This window comes from Phalacrocorax aristotelis, chromosome 4, assembly GCF_949628215.1.
Source record: "Phalacrocorax aristotelis chromosome 4, bGulAri2.1, whole genome shotgun sequence".
Classification (NCBI taxonomy): Eukaryota; Metazoa; Chordata; class Aves; order Suliformes; family Phalacrocoracidae; genus Phalacrocorax; species Phalacrocorax aristotelis.
Window position 1 is genome coordinate 20,932,099 of NC_134279.1, and position 24,874 is coordinate 20,956,972.

The 24,874-nt window shown below is 44.3% G+C and overlaps 2 protein-coding genes across 3 annotated transcripts; both read left to right on the forward strand.

The window, feature by feature from the left end:
- The first annotated feature begins 201 nt into the window (after positions 1-201).
- Positions 202-2,067, forward strand: NDUFC1 (NADH:ubiquinone oxidoreductase subunit C1). The gene is made up of 3 exons (XM_075090563.1): positions 202-415; positions 1,068-1,171; positions 1,984-2,067. Exons 1-3 carry the CDS (start codon positions 217-219, stop codon positions 2,065-2,067), a joined length of 387 nt encoding a protein of 128 aa, XP_074946664.1. The 5' UTR covers positions 202-216.
- Positions 2,068-4,698: 2,631 nt separating this feature from the next.
- On the forward strand, positions 4,699-17,341 carry MGARP (mitochondria localized glutamic acid rich protein). Of its 2 annotated transcripts, none has more exons than XM_075090561.1 (5): positions 4,699-4,751; positions 4,871-5,005; positions 6,616-6,719; positions 7,803-7,905; positions 12,225-12,668. In XM_075090561.1, the coding sequence occupies exons 2-5, from the start codon at positions 4,921-4,923 to the stop codon at positions 12,533-12,535; spliced, it is 603 nt and encodes a 200-aa protein (XP_074946662.1). In that variant the 5' UTR covers positions 4,699-4,751; positions 4,871-4,920; the 3' UTR covers positions 12,536-12,668. The 2 variants fall into 2 exon arrangements, with proteins under 2 accessions (XP_074946662.1, XP_074946663.1); XM_075090562.1 differs by having other exon boundaries at positions 4,710-4,765; positions 4,848-5,005; positions 12,225-17,341.
- Positions 17,342-24,874: the final 7,533 nt, after the last annotated feature.

Genomic DNA, 24,874 nt, shown 5'->3' on the forward strand with positions numbered 1-24,874 from the left:
CCCCCCGCCCGTCCTCCCGTCCCTCACACCGCTACGCTCCTGCCGGCCGCCGTCCCGGCCCCCCACGGCCGCCGTCTGCGCGCCGGGCCGCCCCGCGCCGAGCCGCGCCGAGCCCCGGGCGGCGGCTCACGTGGTAACTGAGCAGGCCGGAGAGAGGCGCCGCCAAAATGGCCACCACGAAGGGCTTCCCCAGCCGGGTCACGGCCGACACCGCGCATGCGCCGCGACCCCGCGCCGGGCCCGCCCTCGCCCCCGCCGGGCGTGTGCGTGCCTTGCCGGGGCGGGGCGGGTACAGGGAGGGGCGGTGCCGCCCTATCGCGGTGGGCGGTGCCGGCCCGAGCCGACAAGATGGCGGCGGCGGCGGCGCTGAGGGCGGTGAAGGGCGTGCGGCTGGTGGCGGGAGGGCCGAGCCTCGGTGAGCGGCGGCGGCGGTGGTAGCAGCAGCAGCAGCAGAGTGGGGTCGGAGTGGGGCCCACATCGCCGGGACTCGGTGTGGCGGCGATCTTGCTCCAGTGCAGGCGAGCGGGAGCCTGTGCCCTGCCGCCCTGGGATCTCGGCTGCTGGCGGGGGGCGGCCTCCTGCCCGTTGGTTGGAGCGCTCCTCCCCTCTTGGCTCGGACTACAGCAACTGCGGTGTCGATTTGCCTCTTTTTATGTGCTTAATACAAGCCAGTTAGATATTGTTGATTTTTTTTCTGTATTAAGCTGGTGCTGCTTCCAGGCTGGGGGGACCCGCCGTCACCCCTCAGGAAGGCCCGGGGACAGGAGCCTTCCAGAGGGGGATGGCAAGAGGCGGCGGAGGCAGGAGCAAGACCCAAGGTGCAGACCAAAGAAAAGGGAGAAAAGGCCCTGCTCGGGGCTTCTGGCAGTGCCCGCTCCTCTCCCTCACGTCAGGGGATACACGCCACAGTACATCCGTTTATACACGATAACTGGATGTGCTTGGTTTTTTTTCTAAACTGCAGTTTGTTTGGGGTTTTTTCCCCTGATTGTACAAGTGTCAGTAACTGACTTGGTAGTCTAAAACCTGTGAAACGCTAACATGTATGTAATCTTCTGCCTTTTTAGCTTTTACTCGTTCTGCGTTTGTTGCAAAAAGACGTAATTATGACCAACCGAACTGGTTTGGAGTTGGCTTGGCTTTTAGCACCTCTGCTGCCTTGTGGGCTCTTGTAAGTGTTTTTGATTGGTTTTGTTGAGCTTGACTAGTCTCAAACCATGACTACAGCCTTCTTAGTTGATGGGGTTAACGGGTGGTGTCAAGATGGAAGCATGATGTGTTGATTAGTTATGTTTTCCCAAATTTATGTTGTTCGTTTTTATGAATAAAAACACAACTTACTAATCTCTCTGTTGCAAACTTGCAACACACCACAGAAGAATTAATTCTTCAAGCCTGTTGGTTTAAGGCTTTAATGTTATTTTCCCCAGTGGCTCTTTTTTTAAACAAAGAAAAAGACCTAGGGATGTGCCCAAATAATGTTGTGTTTATCAGACTACTAATATCTTGTCTTCTAATTTTTTAACCGTAGGTAACTAAGGCCCCTTTTTCCTGAGCAAAATGCAGGTGTAAGGTGTTCCCTGTTTCAGAGAACTCTCAGGCTCAATGTTGATAAAGCAAGTAGGGTGTAGTAGCTCTCAGGAGGAAATATGCAGGATAAGCAGCACGCCCCATGATGACAACACTTTTCAGGGTGGGGTGGATTCCCTTTGGAGTTTTCCCTCGTTTTGGGGTGGAGGTGGATTGTTTGACAGTAGGAACCTCTGCCCCCCTCAATCAGCCAGCAGAAAATACATGAGAGATGTGAGGGGGGAAAAAAAAGCCTTGCTGGACAATTGATAATTTACAGATAATTTACTCTATCCCGGTTATGTATCGGTTTGTATGCTGATAATGGGAATTCTATATTCTGTATAAATCTTTCTGTTCTCTGGTTCCGGCTGGGCCTTGTATGGCTGTTTATCACATACTGCTGTTTTATAGCTTTTCAAGCAGCATAATGAAGATGTAATGGAATATGAAAGAAGAAAAAAAGAGGCACAACATAAGTGTACGGGTTGTTCATAGTAAGTATGTACATACGGATGCTTTTGGCTGAACACAAATTCTGCAGATATTTGACTTCTGTTAGCAATCAAGCTGTGGGACTGACTTATTTTCTTCCCTTATTATTTTCTTTTATACTTTATGTCTTAGCTTTTGCTATTCTAAGTCATTCCCAGTTTTAAAGTGAGAAGGTGTCTGATTTATATTTTTATATATTGATTTGTGTCCATATTCACTGCCGGCTTTCTGTCTTGGACATGCAAACTTTTGGAAAATAACACATCTCTTACGCTGCCTATAATAAATTTAGGTTGCAAAGAGAACACCTTACGAGTGCTTTAGTAGCAAAGAGATCAAGGTCACTAAAAATAGCTCGTCTTTGCTTCTCTCTTATTTTAACAGGTTTACAGTGGGAAACATTTTTCTCAGATTCACTTGTATGTTGTAAAGAATGATTTAAAGTCAATGCCCGTAGACTTGCATTATAGTGCAAGTCATATGTGGTTGTTCTCCTTTTCAATGTAAAAGGCACAATTGTGTTTCTGCCAGCTAAGAATCCTGTTGGGGATTATGGCCTCAGAGCAATTAGTGTGCCGTGTGAAAGAGTTGCTTAAACTAGGTTTAGAAAAACTTGTACTGCCGTGATTATTTTTCCTATAAATATTCCTCGCGAGCTAAAAACACAGTATGTTGTGAGACGTTTCTAATTGTATTAATTGTATCTATTATCCTTGTTGCTGAGACTTTTTTCCCCTCTTTCTTAGGTTGACTATATACTTGGGAAGAAGTGACATGATCACCAGTTGATCTACAAATAAAGGAGCGCAGCAGAAGTACGAAGTATCTAAGTAGCTATATGTTCATATATTTCACGTGCAGAATTATGAAATGAATTATAAAGTCTGGAAGAAACTTATGAAGACTTTAGCTGTTTATATTTCATTCTTCTGGTCTTGAAGGTGTTTTATGTGGCGTTTCTGTTCTGTAGTTTATCAGTGTTATTTTTCACAACTCTCTTGTTTTGGGAGGTGTATTATAAAATTAGACATCAGAAAACGTTCAGCAAATATTCCAGAAGTTAAGCGTACTCTTGCCCTGCCATCATTTTCGTTGCTAAATTCATAAAATAAGTTAGAAGCAAACATAAGAATGGGGTTTATGGGAAACCTAGTAAAACTAAGCTGTACAGATGCCGAAGTGGGCATTTTCTACTTCACACATCAAAGCAGCAGCTTCAATCTCAGTCTTGACCAGGTAGACTTTCAAAGTTTGACCTAATGACTTAGAGATGCCATAATTAAAGTTACACATCTGTTTGCAAGCGTGATCTAGTTCCCCAAGTGTTGCTGTTCTTCAGTCCTTTGTGGTCTGGATTAATTTGGGTTTTTCCCCCTTCCCCCCCAGAACAGAAATGAAGCTTTGTTTGAGACAACAAAAATCAGACGTGGCCAACCTTTACATTCTGTGTGGGTCCTTATTATTTTTCCTTGCCTGGAAGTTTGCTTTGCTTTTGCTACTGCACACAAAGTTGAAATGCCTTCTGTGTTTTCAGAAAGCAAGGATGAAAGTTCAGTCTTGGAGACTGTTTAACTGACCTGCAGCTCATCAGTCTGTCCCTTCCTCAGTGACTATTGCGTAGGTCCTGTCGGGCACAGCTTCTTTTCTGTCTTGCAGCTATCTGAGGCTTGTCTAGTGGAGCTGTACCCTGCTATTCTCCAGGGATCTAGGCCTTGAGAATGCAGTAGCTGGCAGCTGAGGGGGTAGTGCCTGTCCTCTGCTGTTTTTGTGGGGTGGTAGAGGGGGAGTGTGTGTGGTGCCTTACCCTGGGCTCCTGCGCTTGTCGGGAAGAGGAGGCTGGCTTTCCCCTGCCTGCCTTTTTGGATTGCTCGCTGCCAGAAAGGTGCCTGCAACCTCACCAATGAGACTGCGCAGCTAGCGTCAGTCTCCGATGTGAGTGCTGCTGCCTCAAGGCTTATGTCTTCACATTCATGCATCAAGGTCAGTCAAAGGACAGAAAGATGTGGTAACGACAATTGGCAGAATATGGTGTTAAATAATCACTGAGGGACCACCAAAGCTATTTATGGAGGAGGGACAGGTAGTGGGGGGCAGCATCTAACCATGCAGGCAGGAGGACAGCTGTGTGGCTCTGCCCCTGGGGTGCCATGACTTTAACAGCTAACAGGATCCCACAGCAGTGATCTACCTACCCAAGCATCTTGCTGTTGGAAGTCCTAGTGTTTGTGTGCCCTTTGCTGTGAATTCAGTTAATTTCTCCAGATTTCTTTCCAGGAATTGTTGGCAAAAGAGCACTCTGCAAGAAGTTTCTGGTTTGGTAAAGCAGTGATAGGTTCCTTGCTGTCTTGATCAGTGCACCCCCTGGTGTGTTTCCTCGTGCTCTGGGGGCAGCAGCAGCTCCTGCCCTGGCCGAGTGCCAGCCGTTGGCTTCCCAGCCGATGCTCCAGCGGCGATGCGCGGCCCCGAGCCCCGCGGGTGCACCCGCAGCGCAGGCCTAGGGCCCCGGCCTGGCCCCGCCGCCCCCGCACTGGAACACCGCCGGCCCAGCCGGGAGGGCGGGAGCGCGCACAGGTGCGCGGGTCACGCGGCCCGGGGGCGGGGCTGGCGTCGGCCACGCCCTCCCCGCCGTGTCCCCGCCCCTCCGGGGAGAGGGGCGGGGGGATCGGTGTCGTCTGCCGCCGCGGCCGCTGTCCGGTAGCTCGTCCTGTCCGGTAGCTCGTCCTGTCCGGTAGCTCGTCCTGTCCGGTAGCTCGTCCTGTCCGGTAGCTCGTCCTGTCCGGTAGCTCGTCCTGTCCGGTAGCTCGTCCTGTCCGGTAGCTCGTCCTGTCCGCTCGGCTCGGCTCGGCTCCCGCCGCCATGTATCTCTGCCGGGCCGCCTCGCAGGCGCTGGCCTCTCGCCTGAGCAGGGTTCCCTCCGCCGCGAGCCGCCTCAAGCAGCGCGGTACGCGGGGGCCACCTGGGAGCTTGACCCGCCGCCGGGTAGAGGTCATGGGGACGACAGGGGACAGATGGGCGGGCGGGGGTGACAGGCGAAGGTCGTGGGCCGGGGGCTGTGGCGGCGGGAGGGCGGGGGCCGGACACACGGACACGCAGGTGCGGCGGGCGCGCGGCGCGGCCGTTGGGACGGTCCGTTACAGCCTTCGGCCGCGGCTCCCCGCGGCGTGAGGGGGCGGCCGGGAGAGCGGGAGCCGGCTCCGGGCGCTCGGTCATCGCCCCCCGCCGCCGCTGGCGGGCAATGGGTGCCCCTCGACGCGCCCCGGCGGGCAGCCCCCGCCTGCGGGGAGCCGGGTGGTGGCCGCCCGCAGGAGGAGCGGCTCCGTGGGGCCGCGGCAGCGGGCTGGGCGGCGGGCAGGTGCGGCGCCGCGGGGGTCCGCCGCTCCCCTCGCCTCCACCCCGCAAGAGAAAATAAATAAGGGGATAAAACCCCCCCCTTGGGTGGATAGTCAAAGCAGTGGTTTCCTTAGGGATGGGTCGGTCTGTCTGTCCCTGCCGGGAGGGAGCGTGAATCAGCCTGGTGTGTTGCAGCCATGGCTTTTGGCGCATCAGGAGTTGTGTAACCGGTATCAAAAAAACCCTTGCGTCCGCGTGGGAGGGTTGCAGGCTCGCCGAGCGCTCTCCCGCCTATAATGCCCGGCGTTTCGGAAGAAGGTACTCATGAGAAACCACCACGGAACGTATATGTGAATGTAAGAAGATCCATTAGGATGCCTGGCGATTGAAGAGGAGCCTGAAAAGTGTGTCACGAGACAGATGATGCTAAACATAATCTGGCACACGGTGGCAATATTTTGAGATAGAGGCTATTTTTGCAGCTACTGGTTGCAACCTCAGACCCATTTTAGGTTTAATGGGCGCCCTTTCAATGCAGTGTTTCTCATCTGTGCTACTCATCTGGGATGAAATCACGAAATTCAGCTGAAAGCTTTGTTGGCAAACAGAATTATATGTGGGTTTCACAGGTCTCTTTTTGATATGCATGGAAAAATCCAAGCCCATAGCAAGCATCAAAGCTACAGAAACAGGGAAGAAAAATAAATGGCTAACACTGCTGTTACAGTGAATGCATACTCGATCAGGGATAAAATTGTGTAATCCTGCCTGTCTGCCCTGTTGGCCAATACTTGAAGTTATGAATGTGTAAATGTCAGCAGTCTGTCTGAGAATTAAAGAACATGAATTCAAAGGAAAAGGTTTTTTTTTTTTTTAAATGATCTGTTATTAAACTGAAGATGATTTGTTACCTCTGCTGATTGTGACTGCAGCAAGACAGATCAATTCTTTCAAGTACCTTAGGCAGGAACTTTTTAGCTTATTTTTTAGTGTAGTTCACAGAAAATTGTACTCTTAGGAAGAGCTCAGCCATGGATGTCACTCAGTTAGGGACCACATCCTGTGTTACTCACTTGTACTAAACGTCGCTATGCTGTACCTCTCCATTTTGTTACAGCTTTTTAAATTGTCCTTTCCCATATGAAGTTCAGATTCTGTCATTCTATTTTGTGATTGTATTTTAGTAGCATCTTACATCAATTTCAATAATGGTTTTTATAGCGCCTCTTCGCCAGATGTCATCTGGAAGTGTTCCTGGCTCTTCTGGAGAGAGCATGATTTACTATCTCCTTGCCGGTGTTGCTGCTTTTGGTGGTTTAGTTTACGTAAGTGTTTGGGAATGGATCTGTTTGTGCTTTGCGAGTTGCCGTGGTATAAGGTGTGTTCTGGGTTAAGGAATATGGTCAAGATGCAAACCGTCAATAGAGAGTGGATGTCGTAGCATAAAACTAAATACAGTCTGACTTAAAAATCAGTTCAAGAGAACTAGTGACACTGAATGCCTATTGCTTGCTTGTTTTATTGCTACTTTGATATCTAGTGCTATTGTCATTCCTAGTGGAAAATGTATTTAAAACTATGTGAAATGGATGTGTCCAAAGACGGTGTAAGGCACCCACCTCTAACCCCTTGCCTCTTCTTGTCAACCACAAACATTAAGAATGTCTCAAAGCGGGCAAGGCAGATGTGAAGTAAGCTGTCTGAAACCGCAAGGGGAAGATTATGAACCTCATTAATTGGGGCACAAAGATAGATAAGAATATTATTTACTTAGAAAAAGCACATTAAAGTTTTGTAAACATCTGCTTCTGTCAAGCGTTTCGGCAATCATTCTCTTCCCTGCATCTAAATATATCAGGCTCTGTGCTTCATGTCCCTAAAGCCTCCATTTCATAGCTTCCTTTCACCCACCCCAGATTTGAGATAGTGACTAGTACATCCCAGAGAGTACTCTCCCACAAAATAATCCTCTTGAATGGTAAGTAGCTTCTGCTTGTTCAAAATATCAAATGTGCATGATTGCATATCTGGAGGAATAATAAATTCTCTTGCTGTCACCTTTTTACCATAGGTTTTTTGTTTTTTGTTTTTTGTTTTTTTTTTTATATAATCTGACTCCGATTGACTTTTAAAATACTGTGTTCAATTCCTGAACTACCGCAGCACTTCAAAAGCTGCATGGTATATTGTATTTGTTTTCTAACAATGGAGAAATATGAAATGTATAAAATGTTAGTATAGCAAAACAGATTTTTTTTTAACCTTGTTTAGCATAATTTGATATGCTTTTTAAGATGAGCAGTAGCATTGGCTTAAAATGCTTAAAAACCCTTCTCTCCCTTTCCCCTCTTTTTGTTTGGTAACTTTGTAGAGATCTAGCAATAACTTTGGGTATAATTTCCTTTCAGGCCTACAGAATAGTCAGTTCATCCCGCAGCAACTATATTGAACATATAAATATTCTTCATGAGAGAGCTGAGGCACGGAAAAACAAACCCTGGTCAAGCAAGGGTGAGTTGAGCTCTTCTCTCTTGTTCCCTGGGGTACATGAGGATCTGGAACAGATTTCTAGGTGGTCTAATCAGGCCTTAACCGTGTCCAAGTCCTTTTCTGAGCTCTGTGAGTGGGAGTAAAGACAAAGGTGGTTGTGCAGTTTTCTATTACAAAGCTACTTTGCACAAATTTTGGGAATGGACTTAATATTTAGGCAGTGAATCTGGCCTGTGATTAACCTGCAGGAGTCTTGTTGGCTGGAAAGGGTTGATGTGTGAGCCCTTAATTGTATACTGGGTATTTGCATTTGATTTACTGGAAGCTTAATGAAACTTGACTAAATGCATAATGCTGTCAAAATCAGTTTTGTTCTTCTGTTCATTGACGGGGAAGGAGATAATATCTTTTTCTCGGTCAACAGTTTGGCTCCAGGCCACGTGCCATCAGGGAACACAGTTCAATAGGAAAAAAACCTACATTTTAAAAAAATATTGTAAATTGGACACATTTCTTGTCCCACAACTTTGATTTTGTCCTTTTTAATTTAGGATTAAGTGAAAAGCAGACACCACCTAAATGTATGGCAAATCCTTACTTAGCTCTTCATGCTTAAATAATTAGACCGTGTTAGTTCAAATACTTGTAATGGAATGTCGTCTCTGTCTACATCAATTAGTGTTATGGTGGCATTAATATAAAAGCTAGAACTTTGGCAAGCATGGCCTTGCTAGGAAAAGCAATTAGAAAAAATGACTTCTTAAGGATCTTTATATTTTTATTTAATTATTTTAAAAAATGAATAAATTAATGAAGCCGTGTCACTTGAAACTGTTCCCTTTTTTTTCTGATGCTGACATCTAGAGAGTTGATTTAAGATATTTGTGTGCACACAAAGAATAGAATACAGTAAGCTGAGTTTAAGTTTTGTTTTCAATGTAAGAACATGCTTTGAGTTGTCTGCCTGGAAAATTATTTCTTTTGAAGTTGTTAGTCTTAAAGTTCCACACACATCTAAACACATTCTTTAGTCTTAAAGCTGTAAAATTGCAGATTTTAAGATTTAAAATGGCAAAACACCTTAATTTCCTTTCTCTTAAGCAGCTGGAAGCATAATGGATTTTAAACTTAATTCTTTAAATGCTGAGAATTTGGCCACAATTTTAATGCAACCCTTGTCCCTGAAATATAAAATCTACCCAGGACCACAGTAGGTATTTTCTCCTAGTGACCTAGTCACTGCTGTTCAGAGAAGAAATGAGGGTTATGCTTGTTACGTTCTGACTGACACAGTCAGAAGAACACGGTAGGTATGCAAGCATTTAACGAACCTTCCAGGCCACTCAAAATGATGTCAGCATACTCCCTCTTTTCTCTTAAGGTTCACTTCTGCAAGGTACTGAGTTTTAACCCTAGTCTACCAAACTGTTTGAGTGGGATACCCACAGAAGCAGTGGTGCTGTGACCCACTAACGGCTATAGCTGTGTTGCCCGAGGCTGGGGTAAGAGTACTCAGTGCTCTGCAGCTTACTTAATTCTGATTTTGGGCACGCTCCAGACATCCCATAGTCTGATGCCTTACGCTGTTTAGTAATTGACATAAGTGTTACAACCAATGGCAGACGATTGCTGCGTTCCTTATTACTGACAGTAAGAAGTCCAAAACATTTCTGAGGCCCGTACAAGTGAACACAGATGAAACTTGTTTTCAATATTGGAATTCCGAATAAATGCTCAGCCCAGAGTTTTCAATTGGACTTTGGAGTAGCTAATTCCAATTCACAGTGCAAAACTACTGTTGAATCAGCTCCTTTTAAAATCCTCCTTCTTTCCCAACCATGTCCTCCCAAAAGAGGTTTCTGTTCTTACTTTTCCTGTGAAATCCTCTTCTTCCCCTTTGTTCCCTGCATAGTCATATTTTCGTGTGTATCTTGTCACACAGTGTTACCATAGTGTTGCTTTTCCCAGAAGTGCCACTGCAGCTTCTTTCCCCATGCGTTTAGATTCAGTTAGTCCTTACACTTCCTCACAGTAAGCATCGCTGATAGGAGCGATTGAGAATTCTGTTATCAAAGTAATCTAATATTTTTTAGGGTCACATAAAATCAAGCTTAAAATAAGCTATAAAACAGCGTTGGTAGCAATATGAAGTGGTGGACAGAGAAGCAGTCTGCCAAGCAGCACATTCATGGCATATTTGCTACATGTGCTATGGTAAGAGAAGAACTTTCTAGCTGGAAGCTCTACTAGGGACCAGCTGATCACAGAGAGACTCTCCTGATCCACATGATTTTTGTGGTTTCTCGTCATGAGGAAGATTCTCCCCATGTGCCCAAACCCAAAATGGCTATTTCAGAGCACTACATGTAGCAAACAAGGCTGTCAAAAGAAAATAAATGCTCAAATACTATTCTAGGCTTGTTTGTTTATTAGTGGGTTGAAATGATGTTTAATGGTATTTTAATTAATGATATTAGACATTTGAAAAAAGATCTAATAGCAAATTTTCTGTAGCTCTTCTTAACTGAAAGCTACTCTCAAATGTAGGGAGGGATTAAAAAGAGCCCCTGGCAGAGGCCTGACTTGAAGTAGCGGTAGGAAATCTGGGACATCGTTTGAACTGTAAAATGACGTTTGCCTTGCAGAACATTCTGCTGACTTACTTAGCAAATACTGAGTTTTGTCTTCCATTTACACGTATCTCCTTTAAACTTGTTCCTGATTTCCTTCTTTTTTAGCAATGACTTTTCTCTTTAACTTGATGCAAGCTGATTCAATCTTTCTAATCTATGCCCTGCTTTTACACTTTCCAGACTAAAATACAAGGGAAATCTCTTTCCAAACCCGAGGAAGTTAAATACAAACAAAGGACAGTCGTTCACCATTGCATACCTTGCAGCCTACCTTGGGATGACTTTATACCTTCTATTGTAAAACTCCATACTTGTGAGACTTTAACAGAACTACCTATGTTTGCAAGGCCGAACCATATTGAGCTTATTACTGAACCTGCTTTGTAGAAGGCAGTTCTGAGATGGAGAAGCTGGCTGTTCTGAATGAATGCCCTCTATATTTGACTGTCCAATAAAGTGTGCTGAATGCTGAGCTTGGCTGTTAGTCTGTTCTTTGTGTAATCAATTTAGTTGTATTGAAATTTAGCATTCTCTTAAAGGGACATGATCAGGTTGCATAATACAGCGTTGAACAGCTTTGAAATAATAATAAAGCTTTGAGCAATCTTGTGTTTAAACCTGAACACACAAAAATAGCCTTGCACTAGCTTAAGAAAACCAAAAATTAAAATTGACCCATTTGGTTTTTTATCAGATACAAAAGACTAAAATAAATTCTGACTATGTCTCTTTAAGATCTTTCCTTTCTATTCTCACTTAGTTCACACTGTATTACAAACTTTATTTCCAGTTCTGTTTTTTTTTTCACATGGTGAGTTGGTTGTAGTGGTAAACCTGCAACAAACACTCGGTGTATAACTTTTTTTTGTTAACGTGATGTTAGCGCATGTTTGCATGGTGATTGTGCATCTCTGTTGCCTTGTGCTGTTAGTTTTTAATGACTTGTCTCAGCTGAGTTTGAAGTAATGCATGATTGGGAAGCACTGGGTTTTTCAGATTCTAAAGAGCCTGACCCACAGCAGGGTGAATAGGGATAGCAGAGTACCTGTGGCAGCGTAGAGCTAAGAGATAGCACAAAACCCAGCTGAAAACTGGTATCTTGTTGGGCTCACCATTACTGTAGCTATTGCCAGCCTAGTCAGCCACCTTGAAAATAGCCCTGTGCAAACTGAAGCCGTACCTTGGGCTGCAGTGCTTCTAAGCTATGAACCTGGGGGATAGTAAACTCCATCAGACCTTCTCAGTGTGGTGGCAAATGTCTTGCTCCCAGTGTGGTAATGCCACTGCTGGGTGCGAACTGAACAAGAATCCTGCTCCCTGTGTCGCCCATGTGCGCGTTATCACTGGCCCTTTCAGCCTATAGGGTTTGAAGCAACACTTGCTCTGGTCCTTCTTGATCCTTCCCTGCGCTCTCATCTCTTGCACTCACTTGCTTTAAGCCACAGTTCCTTTTCGTATTACACTGAAGCAGTTATGAAACTCGGTAATTAAGAATATGGTTTCCTTATCTTGTAAACATATTTTTTGGCACTACATTAGGCAATATGGGGGGATTAATTACTGATTTCTTGACTTAGTAAATTCTGATCCCAAAGCGTAGTTTCCCATTTTAAATTTAAATGAGGGTGAGGGTAAGAAGTAGTTGGTGAATTTGTGTTGCATGCATGCATTTTACTCTCTTTATTGTATTAAATAAATCCTTAAAAGGTGATGAAGAAGAGATGGCTGCAGTCGCTGAAGCAGAGACAGCCACGGAAGAGGCTGATGCAGTAGCTGCTGCTGGACCTGCAGCACAGGATGAGAGTGCTGGGGCATCCCCAGAAACTGGAGGGGAAAATGACTTACCGGCTCCAGAGGCATCCCCTGCTGTGGAGGAAGCACAGCAGGAAGCTGCTGCTAATTTGGAAGCTGCTGCTAACTCAGAAGATGCTGCTAATTTGGAAGCTGCTGCTAACTCGGAAGATGCTGCTAACTCGGAAGCTGCTGCTAACTCAGAAGCTGCTGCAGTGCAAGGTTAACTTACGAACGCAGTTTTTGCATGTGTGTGTGTGTTGTGGGTTCTAAAACTCTGCCTCTTACTACAGAACATTAAGAACAAGCGTCAGTATTTCTAATGGAGTTTGTCCTGCAGGGAAACTAATCCAGGTCTTAGCTTGATATATCATGAGCATAAGATAATTATGTTTATTAAGTCAGGGTCTCTAAAAGCATGCTGCCTGTGGCACCAGTTACTGTCTAGAACTAGTAGAATGAAAAGTTTCTTTTACTGCCCCATTCTGTTTCTCTTCTATTAAGGTGAGCATGTGATGTGATCGGTTAAACAGCTCTTTCAGTGACCTGGTTCTTAAGGCTTTGTTAAGGAATCTAAACACTTTATTTCACTGGCTGTTCCTAAGATATTCACACTAAATAACTACAGCTGTTCTGACCAATCTAACTTCAATAGAATCACAGAATCACAGGTTGGAAGGGACCTCAGGGATCATCTAGTCCAACCTTTCTAGGAAGAGCGCAGTCTAGACAAGATGGCCCAGCACCCTGTCCAGACGACTCTTGAAGGTGTCCAACGTGGCCGAGTCAACCACTTCCCTGGGGAGATTATTCCAATGGGTGACTGTCCTCAATGTGAAAAATTTTCCTCTGGTGTCCAATCGGAATCTCCCCAAGAGCAACTTGTGTCCATTCCCTCTTGTCCTCTCCATGTGACTCTGTGTAAAAAGGGAGTCTCCATCTTGTTTGTAGCTGCCCCTTAAGTACTGGTAGATGGTGATGAGATCCCCTCTGAGCCTCCTTTTCTTAAGGCTGAACAAACCCAGTTCTCCCAGCCTATCCTCATATGGCAGCCTTCCCAGTCCTTTGATCATCTTGGTGGCCCTTCTCTGCACCCCTTCCAGCCTGTCCACATCCTTTTAGTATAGCAGGGACCAGAACTGTACACAGTACTCCAGGTGTGGCCTGACAAGCGCTGAGTGGAGTGGGATAATGACTTCTTTATTTCTGCTTGTGTTGCCCTTCTTGATGCAACCCAGTATCCTGTTGGCCTTCTTGGCCGCAGCAGCACACTGTTCCTTCATGTTGAGCTTCCTGTCCACCAGGATCCCCAGGTCCCTTTCCACAGAGCTGCTCTCCAGCCAGGTGGATCCCAGGCTGTGCTGCACTCCTGGATTATGTTTTCCCAGGTGCATGACCTTACACTTCTCCTTGTTGAACTTCATAAGGTTCTTGCTGGCCCACTCTTCCAGCCTATCCAGATCTCCCTGCAGAGCAGCTCTCCCTTCTGGAGTGTCTACTTCCCCACTCAACGTGGTGTCATCCGCAAAATTCATCAGACTACACTTGATGCCGTTATCCAGATCACTTATAAAGATGTTGAATAACATTGGGCCCAATATCGATCCCTGGGGGACTCCACTTGTGACAGGTTGCCACTTGGAAAAGGAGCTATTTACCACCCCCCTTTGGGTGCAGCCTGTCAGCCAGTTCCCCACCCACTGCACAGACCACTTGTCTAGGCCATAACACAATAATTTCTTCAGGAGGAGGCTGTGGGGGACCGTATCAAAGGCCTTGGAGAAGTCCAGGTAGACAATGTCCACTGCCCGCTCCGTGTCAACCAGGCAAGTCACTTTGTCACAGAAGGCCACCAGGTTTGTCAAGCACGATCTGCCTTTAGTGAAGCCATGTTGGCTTTTCCCAATCACATGCTTCAGTTGACTTGTGATGGCCCCCAGGAGGATTCGTTCCATAACTTTCCCAGGGATTGAAGTAAGGCTGATGGGCCTATAGTTATCCTCACTCGAGCCTTTCTTGTAGATAGGGGCAACATTTGCCTTCCTCCAGTCCTCTGGGACATCCCCCATTCTCCATGACTTTTCAAAGATTATAGAGATTGGCCTTGCGATGACATCAGCCAGCTCTCTCAGCACCGTCAGGTGGATGGCGTCAGGGCCCATGGATTAGTAGGGGGTCAAGTTCCTGTAATAATTCAAATACTAACTCTTCCTTCACTGATGGTGGGTTGGTATTTGGATCAATAGGAAATTTCTTTCCCAAAGCCTGGGACCCAACAGTGTTGGTAAAGACAGAGGTGAAGAAGGTGTTGAGGACCTCTGCCTTTTCAGCATCATTGGTGGTTGACTCTCCTTTTCCGTTTAACAGTGGGCCTACATTTTCCTTCTTTTTCTGCTTATGGTTGACTTGTCTGAAGAAACCTTTCTTGTTATTTTTCACGTCTACAGCCAGTTTTAATTTGAGTTGGGCTTTTGCTTTTCTAACTGCATCTCTGCACACTCTGTCAATGCCCCTGTAGCTCTCGATGGATAACCCTCCACTTCTTCATCTCTGCTATGCTTCCCTTTTGGATTTGAGTAGACCCAGGAGGTCATGGTTGAGCCAAGGGGGCCTCTTGCTCTGCTTACTTCCCTTTCCTTTGTAGGGGATAAATTGGCTTTGTGCTTCCAATAGAGAGTTCTTGAAGAACTCCCAGCACTCACTAGCTCCTTTGTCATCCATGAAAGCTTCCCATCGAATCCCTCCCAACTGATCCCTGAATGAATTGAAGTTTGCTCTCCTAAAATTGAGAACCCGTGTCTTAGAGGTGACCTTTAGCACGCTCAGCAGGATCCCAATCTCCACAATATTGTGGTCACTGCAGCCAAGGCTATCACTAACCGAGATATTACGAAGCAGGCTTTCTCGGTTTGTGAATAGCAAGTCCAGCAGCGCCTCCTTCCTGGTTGGCACATCTAACATTTGTATCAGGAAACAGCCCTCTATACATTCCAGGAACTTGGTGGATGACATACGAGCTGCTGTATTGTTCTTCCAGAAGATGTCTGGGTAGTTGAAGTCACCCATCAGGACCAGGGTTGCTTTAGTGCCCCAAATATTGCTTTGTCAGCTTTGCCATTGCGGTTAGGAGGTTGATACCAGATGCCCCCTGTGAGGTCCTGCTTGGAGATGACCCCTTTGACTTTAACCCAGAGGCATTCGATAGAGCAGTCACAATCACCATAGTTCACTTCAATACATTCAAGGTGTTCCTTAATGTGGAGTGCAACTCCTCCACCTCTTCTACCTTGCCTGTCTTTATGAAAGAGCCTGTAACCGTTCCATTGTGATCCCCCAGTCATTGGAGTTGTCCCACTGTGTTTCAGTTACTCCTGTGATATCATACCCTTCTGAGTGGGGACGGAGCTCCAGTTCCTCCTGTTTGTTACCTAGACTGCATGCATTCGTGTACATACACGTGAGGTGTTTACTCTTTTGTTTCACCTTTTGGGAGACAGCTAAGGAACCTTTATCACCACACTGTTTGGCCTGACTTACTCCCACGTTGGATGTGCTGGTGTGAGTGTTTTCGCAGCAGATCCCACTCCCCAAGTCCTTCAGTTTAAAGCCTGCCTCACCAAGTTAGCCAGCCTACTGCTGAAGATTCCCTTACCCCTTTTAGTCAGATGGATTCCATCCCTCCCTAGCATGTTGTTGTCATTGAAGAACACCCCATTGTCATAAAAGCCAAACCCCTCATGGTAGCATCAGCCACGTAGCCAGGAGTTGATATACATTATGCGCCTGTTTCTGTCTGCTCCCTTCCCTCGAACTGGCAAAATGGAAGAGAAGATCACCTGGGCGCCAATGTTTTTCACTTGCTCCCCCAGGGCTCGAAAGTCTTCCTTGATTTTACCCAGGTTATGGCTCTCAGTGTCGTTCATGCCTACATGAAATAGTAATAGTGGATAGCAGTCTGTTTTCCTGATGAGTTGTGGCACTCTCTCAGCAACGTCTCAGACCGTGGCTCCTGGAAGGCAGCATACCTCTCGTGACTCCCTGTCAGGTTGGCAGATGGGTGCCTCAGTACCCTTCAATCTTGCATAGCAACTAAAATGTTGTCGTGATCTCAGTGTTAAGGATATACTAGCCTAAAAATTTCAAAATTCAGTGAAACATCAAATTGGTATCAAACAATTAGTGGCTACATAGTCAGTATTTTGAACTGTCAGGGTGTTTGAAATATTTTGGTTTACAGTACTTTTAAAAAATCACGATAATACAAATGCAAACCTATCCATAAATTGCACAAAATACAGGATTATAATTTAGCTTGATTTTTTTAGCAATTTTTTTTTCATGCTAACCTGTAAGGACAGAGCAATGGTTTATCCTCATACCCTTGATTTGTTCAGCTGAAGTTGGAAGGGACACACATAAAGCAACTGCAATTTCTTGATTGATAGGAAAGCAGTAAACATTTGCATCTGGTGTCTTCAGTTAACAAAAAAATTGCCAGCCTATCATGAAAGAGAAACTTCACTCTAATTCTTGCTTTGGAGGGGAAGACTTCAGTGCAGCTGTAGCAAGTATGGAACCCACTGAAGCGGTTTTCAGCTTGATGTAAACATGGAGTCTTTACTGCACCCTACATTTGACTGTGTTCGAGAAAACAAACATCTACTTAAGAGGATATATCTAAAACACAGGTCAAACTGAGATTAAAAGTATTTTGACTGCTAGTTCATGGTAGGTTATCACAGTACCTTGAAAAGTATTAGCAGATTCTGGAATTGGTTTTACTTTTTTCCTTGGTGACTCCAGTGAGGAATGGCTGCATCTTAATTGGCTTTTTAACAAATGAACTTGAGAAATGGTACAGCACTTCAAATGGCTGACTTTTGTGAAAGGGCTAGGTATGAATGGGATTTTAATTAATGTGTGAATAGCTCCTGTGCTTGTCTGCAAAATGATCCATTATGAATAACATTTTAAAACAATACTTGGTCCAATCTGCTAAAAGTACTATAGCTAATAAAAAGTACAAGTAAGTATATTTGAAGTGACTATGACTATTTACATATAAAAATTAATTGTATGGTATTAGTTAAAATACCTAAGCCTTAAAAATTTCCATTTCTATGGCAAATTTGGTGGCCTTCTATAACGGGGTTACAGTGTTGGTGGATAAGGGAAGAGCAGCTAATGTCATCTACCTGGACTTGTGCAAAGCATTTGACACTGTCCCGCACGACATCCTTGTCTCTAAATTGGAGAGATACTGATTTGACAGATGGACCACTTGGTGGATAAGGATTTGGCTGGATGGTCGCACTCGAGTTGCAGTCAATGGCTCGGTGTCAAAGTGGGGACCAGTGATGAGTGGCGTTCCTTGGGGGTCAGTATTGGGACCACCGTTGTTTAATACCTTTGTCAGTGATATGGACAGTGGGACTGAGTGCACCCTCAGCAAGTTTGCTGATGACTCCAAGCTGTGTGGTGTGGTCAACATGCTGGAGGGAAGGGATGCCATCCAGAGGGACCTTGGCAGGTTTGAGAGGTGGGCCTGTGGGAACCTCATGAAGTTCAACAAGGCCAAGGTCCTGCACATGGGCTGGGCAATCTCAATCACAAATACAGGCTGGGCCAAGAATGGATTGAGAGCAGCCCTGAGGAGAAGGACTTGGGGATGCTGGTTGATGAGAAGCTCAACATGACCCAGCAATATGTGCTTGCAGCCCAGAAAGCCAACTGTATCCTGGGCTGCATCAAAAGAAGCGTGGCCAGCAGGTCAAGGGAGGTGATTCTGCCCCTCTACTCTGCTCTGGTGAGACCCCACCTGGACCACTGTGTGGCTCCCAACATAAGAAGGACAGGGACTCGTTGGAGTGAGTCTGGTGGAGGGCCACGAAGATGATCCAAAGGCTGGAGCACCTCTCCTACGAGGACAGGCTGAGAGAGTTGTTCAGCCTGGAGAAGGCTGTGGGGAGACCTTACAGCAGCCTTCTAGTACCTGAAGGGGACCTACAAGGAAGCTGCGTAGGGACTTTTTACAAGGGCCTGTAATGACAGGGCAAGCAGTAATGGCTTTAAACTGAAAGGTTAGATTTAGGTTAGATTTAGGTTAGATGTAAGGAAGAAATTCTTCACTCTGAGGGTGGTGAGGCACTGGAACAGGTTGCCCAGAGAAGCTGTGGATGCCTCACCCCTGGCAGTGTTCAAGGTTGGATGGAGCTTTGAGCCACCTGGTCTGGTGGAAGGTGTTCCTTCCACCAAAAGGGAAGGTTGGACCTAGATGATCTTTAAGGTCCCTTCCAAGCCAAATCATTCTATGATTGATTCTATGAACATTTAAACCATTTCATTTAGAAAGGAAGTAGTCTGGTATAAGTTTAAGTTAGTGAATTAAAGCTGTCAAGAGATGCAAGATATTTTAAAATGTCTTGCATTGTTTACCTCTGCTCTACAAAGCAATCACAAAATTTCCCTTTAAGGAGTGGGAACTTGCTTGTATCCAGAGGTGGCTGAATATTCTTTTCACAATGCTTATCTAAGAATATTTGTTAATTGTTGGATAGGGTAGGATCTTCCATATAGTGAATACCTGCTGCTCTGTTGAAGAGGAAACAGCTAGCATCTTCCCTGAGAAATGTGCATAAGTGGATCAAATCTGAGCATCTAGTTCTAGGCACAGTGATTTCACTTAATTAGTGGTCGCTATTTTATAAGAGGAAATGTAACTGTTGACTGGAAGTGGATGTGCTATTTAGAAATTATTGATTTCTTAGATCTATTTTCTCTGGCAACATACTGAAGAAAACAGTATTAGAACACCACTTCTGTTACATTGATATTTGTAAGGGATTCTGAAGGTCGTTTCAGGTGTCCTTTGTCAAATCTCACTGCAGTGGTTATTCTTTGCCATGTGGTGAAGCTGGCAGAAACAAACCTGTGGGATATAAAATTGTTGAGAAACTTCTACATGTTGTTTCAGCCATCTTCCTTCCAACCTCTAATCAGGATATCACGTGTTAGCTGAAGCATTTCATATCAAGCAGCAGAAGCTGTACTTCCCCTCAGTAATTGCTCGTTTCTAAAGCAAGGGAGTGTTCTCCCCGGTTCAGCATTCCCTGATCTCCTTTGACATTTCTGGGACGTTAAAACTTGCTTCTGAGAACAGTTCCCTCGTGCCACTGGTCACCAGAGAAGACTGTTGTAAACTGTTCGTAACAAGTGTGCCTCAGTCCAGGGTGAACCCTATGGATCTCTCAAGCAGTTCATGTGAGGCTCCCTGCCAGGGCCAAGTCCCGCTGGGACTGCTGTGTAACCCGAGTCCCGCCCTGGGAGGTGGCAGGGGCTCCTGCTGCCAGGTCACCTTAGCGTTCGGCTGCTTCTCTCATCCAGGCCCCATCTGGCGGACCTCTGTCTCTTGACCACGTGAAGGGTTTAACAAGTAGCATGTGGTCTTACACACACAGGCTTAAACCAGTATCCCTTTCCTTTAAGCTATGTAAAAGCTAGTTTCCATTGGCATAATACTTAAATATAAGATGGTATTTTGATTCAAAAGTTCTGTGCTCTCTGTGTACCACTTTGTTCAGTGTTTACCTGCAGTCAACAGCTATTTGTGTTTTTTTTTTTTTTAAATAAATTATATGAGTAAAATCCTTCTGGAAATACCTTTCAGTTTTGTATTTAACCATCTTCATCATTTGTGTTGTCTCCATTTAGTGGAAAAAAAGTGTATCTGCATTTTTTCTGAGGTAGAGAATTATTTTTATTTCAGAACTGCCACGGGAAATGCAGGCTTACTTTAAAAAAGAATACTTAATTTAAATAATAACTTTTATTAGATGGTGGCTTGATGTTACTTCTGGAGATGAAGATGCAAGTACTTTTATCATTACAACTAAACCTCTGCTTTTTCAAATGTAATTGTTTCTTTTAATCTATAAGGCTTCCTGTAGTATGTTCGGAAGTGCAAGGTGCCAGCAGATGTTTGTCTCCAGCTCCAGTATGCGCACATATGTCTGCATACAGATAACATGAATGTGTGATTATATGTGGATGTGCAAAAGAACCCAAAACCAAACCAAAACCGAACAAAAACCCCAGCCTTGGCGGTAGGTGCTTAATCAGGGTAATTTCAATTTTAGAAAGTTAATTACAATTATACCTGGCTGGAATTTTCTCCTTGCCTCAACTTAAGCAATTTACAAGCCACTACTGGTATCTTGAATTCTGTGAAATACTGTGGCCAAAAATAGTAGTGTGCCACATAACTCTGTTCCCAAGGTTTAAGCTTCCTCTAAATTCTAGTTTTCTGTGCCTTTTTATTACTTGCTCTGTTGTGCTGTTCCTCTTGATTACTGCCTCACGCTGGTAAGTTTCCTGCTGTTCTCCTCCTAGTGTGCGCTGTGTCTGGAGACCATAAATTAAGACCAATTTTTCTTCACATAAGAACAAGTGTTACAAAATGCACAGACTGGCAAGCTGCTATTTGGATTGGGCAGTGTTGTCACATCTGTGGCTTTAGTTCTTGGATTGCCGCTATAAACTCCTTCCCAACTCTAGTATTAAGGCTTGAGGTTTTGGTATTATCAACTGGAATAGCAAAAGCAATTAGCCCAAAATCGTGCTTTCTTGGACTCCTGACTTCCGTAGCATAGGTTCTTTTCTAATTTTGTAAGTACTGAAGGGTGTGGTCTCTTCTCTGTTATTTCAAACACAGTTTGAGTGAGTAACTAGGTTTGGGGAGGATGAGTATATAAATGTGCCAATCTTTTCCATGTTAAGCTTCAAATGGCACTACAATGCCAGTTGTCTGCAGCCTAGGGAAACAAATATAGGCTGTAATGGACAGGAGTTACTGCTTTTTGTGCAGGACTTTTGCTGACCTGATGGCACAATGATGCCAAGCAGAAAAAAGCACCTGACGTGATTGGTGTACATTGTTTTTGCTTAGTAGATTACCAAACTCTGGGTGCATATTCAAACGCTCTGATGCTGGGATTATTTTGGAGATTGCTGAAAAGTCCTCAAAGTGACTTGCAACTGCTCATACTTATTCAGAGGCTTTCAGAATGATGTTAGTCAGTAGAACAAACACATCCTTCCAGGCATTCATTTGTGTGAGATGGAGGAAGGAGGAGAAGCTGTGCAAACTGCAGCTCTTTGCAACCTTAGGCATCAGGGTAAGACACACCGTGTGTAGGGCTGGACAGACCTTATCCCTTACTATTATACCACTTGTTCACAGTTGGACCTTGTGAAAATAACTACACTTTTTTTTTTCCTTTTCTCGAGCTTGCTTGTAGAGATCTGAAGCGTCTCATAACAGGCCTATTATCTGCCATTTTCATGCATATAACATCATTGCGTGAGTCTCTAGGTGTAGACTGGTATAACTGAAGACGGATAGAGTCAGGGACAGTATTCATATCATCTAACGAAATCTGCGCTTAACTAGCAACTGTAATAAAGGTTTTCTATTCTGAATCTCCTTTTAGAGGATTTTTTTTTTTTCTCTTCCTTGATTATGGTGGACTAAGCTAGCTAAATTAGGCTCTAGAAAGTTGAATATTATCCTACTGGGGAAGTATCCATAACTGTGGAACATCTGTTGAGTATTTCTGCTTCACATTTATCACTTTCTTTATCTGTCCCTTGGGCTGCTTCATTTATCTTGCATCTCTCTGATTGCCATACACTGCTCACTTATGTCTCCTCTCTTCCTCTGGTTTTTCCTTTGTGAAACTAAGCTTGTAGATGAGTTGTCATACCATAACTGGAAAATCTCTGTAGGAAGAATGTGAACAATATTTAGAAAAGACTTCTGTAAAAGTTTGAGCACCTGAAGACACAAGTTGGTAAATGGAGGGACAGTTCGGTTTTCAACACCCTAGCTGAAAAGAGAATTTTACGGCATGCACTGGGATGGGGAGGAAGGTTCCAGTAAAATGGAAAAAAACCCTGTAACTTCCCAGATAAGAGTGCAAACAAGTAAGGGTGGGAGAACTACATAAAATAACTGTCTTCCCATTTGTCTGTTGTGGGACAAGTCGCTTCTTAAAAAAACATTAAGGCTGGTGAAAAGCTGAGTTCAAATAGTTAATTTTCATAAAGTGAATAATGCCTAAATGATTGTCACTATTAAGGAGAAGATGGACTTATGCTTTTTACTGGTAAAATATTTATAGCTTATTGTCAAGACTTAAAGTTATTTTAGGGTTGGTCGGGTAATTTTTTTTTTTTTAATTTCTTTAAATTGGAATGCAAGAACTCACTTTGGTCAACAAAAACTGTTAGCATTTACTTTACCTTAGGTAGTATTACCTGTGAAATTTTTCTATAAATACAGCATGCAGGGGAATGCTATTAGTGCCCTGCTTTAGTAAAAATGGCAACAGGGACTCCTTTCTGTTCTCCTGTGGTGGCAGGTCAAACCGGAACGGTAACGATGAGGATTTTAATATTAATTTTTGGGTAGTGTTTCTCATTGCAAAGAGAAACCTCCTGTTCAAAAACAACATGCTGAACTTCGGTTGCTCCTTTGAAAACAACGTAAGCGGGTAAAACTTGGTGCATTACTTTGTATGAAGAGTGTTAAAGAAAATGCCTTACTTTTAATGAAAAGGTATTTTTAGAGCTTCTGAAGGATTTCATACATCAAATCGTTAGTGCATTTCATGTATGCTGTAAACTTGCAGTAGTTTACCTTGTGATCCATTCGAATCAGTGGCTAGATGTTTCAACCAACCAACCACAATGTGAATTGCTTCTCATTGCTACGAATCTTTGTTACCGACTATAAAACAATATACATGCAATTATAGGAGATATTATAAACTATTCTGGAGTGATGTGGTATGCATGATAGGCTTTTATTCTGGCTGTTACAGGCATGTCTGAATCTTTTTTTAATAATCCGTCGTAGAATAAGCTCTCGAAGTGAGTCTTCCGGTCATTAGTATGAACTAATGAGGCTTTTCTTAGGAACTAGTGACCTACATTAGGCACAAACAACCTGTGAAATGTTTGGTTGAATGAAGTTGGTGGTTTTCTTGCTGTATGGAGTGAAGAAAAATTTTTGTTTCTTAAAACTGTGTTTCATAACCCTGTGGTTTAGGCTCTCAGCTGGACCTGATGGATTTTTGTCTGGATTATTTTAAGGATGGCTTGCAAAAAGGAAAAGGCTGTAATATTTTTATAGTGGCAGGATTATTAGAAATCCCTATTCCATGGCCTCTGGTTCATGTTTAATTTATGGAATAGCTGAAATGCCAAAGGGAGAAGACTCCTGATTTCAGGAGTTCTTTTCCCCGTGGGCTCTAGCCGAGGTATGGCTAGGTAGGGAAGGCTGAGGCTGCCTTCATGCTGTCACCAAACAACTCAAGGGTCAGGCTGGGGCAGTTCTGCAAACCATTTCTTGAGAGCAGTGTGGGCTTCGGCAGTTGCCAGCCACTAGTTCCTGTCCTGTGCATTCAAGGAACTGATTGGGCTGAAATATAATCAGTGCTTTTCTAAATAATTGTTAGTTCCCTGATTTGGTTTAGCACGTAGAGCTGAGAAGTTTATTTTTTCCTGTCTGAAGCTCAAGTGCTGAATTCACAGTGTTGGAGAGAGGTGTTGGTCGGTGGTTAACCATCCAATAGATTTTTTTTCCTTTTTAAGCCAAATGTTTAAGTGTTAAGTGTTTTTCCTTTCCAAAGAGATGGATAACTTACTCTAGCTGATTATAATGTTAAATGGTCACTGAATAAAAGGCCACTGAGCAGAGAGGGAGCATTTCAAGTAGTCCTGATCGTAGTTCCTAGTGCTTGGGATGTCCCTGGTGCGCATCCCAAGCCTTGCGTGCTGAGCTCCCTGTGTCTTCCCGGCCAATGAAACCTGAAGCACCTGCTCACTTTACATGGACATAAGCACAGTTTTGCCTGTTTTGTCCCAAAGTGACTTGGTGATGATTATTTCCCCCTCTTCCTATTGCTGAGGTGGCTGATGGTGGTTTGAGCCCCCGTAAGCAGAGGGAGGAGGTGCTGAACACATGTCAGCCATACCTGGGGTGGCAGGTGGCTCCTGATGAGAGGAAGGAAGGGGACTTTAGCTGTCACCACCACCTCAGGATGTAGGACAAAAGTCATTGTTGAAGGAACTTCTTTGCTATTTTCCTTAAAGTTGATGATGGAACCAAAATGTGTTAAGTTGGCCTTAAAGGGAGTATCAGTTTCTTGCTGCTACTGCTGTGTTCTCTCCCAGATTAGATCTGAGGGCGCCAGGTACCCCCACCTCTTGTGCTCTGTTTTGCAGTCTCTCTCAAATACATTCTTGAATTACTTTTCAAACATGGCATAATTTGACTTTTTAAAAATGAATTCTACTCCACTGTCAGTTTTCAGCAGGCCTTTAAACTATGAAAAGGAACGGGGAATTTTTTGCTCTGCCTGTCCTAACGTTTCAGGGGACATCCTGAGACCCTCAGCGGACCTTACTGAGGAGAAGCTTTATGTAAACAAGAGCATCATATTCTAGTATGAGTAGTTCTCTAAAAGACTGTAAATGAAATATTGTTTCTGTTTTCACAATTAAAT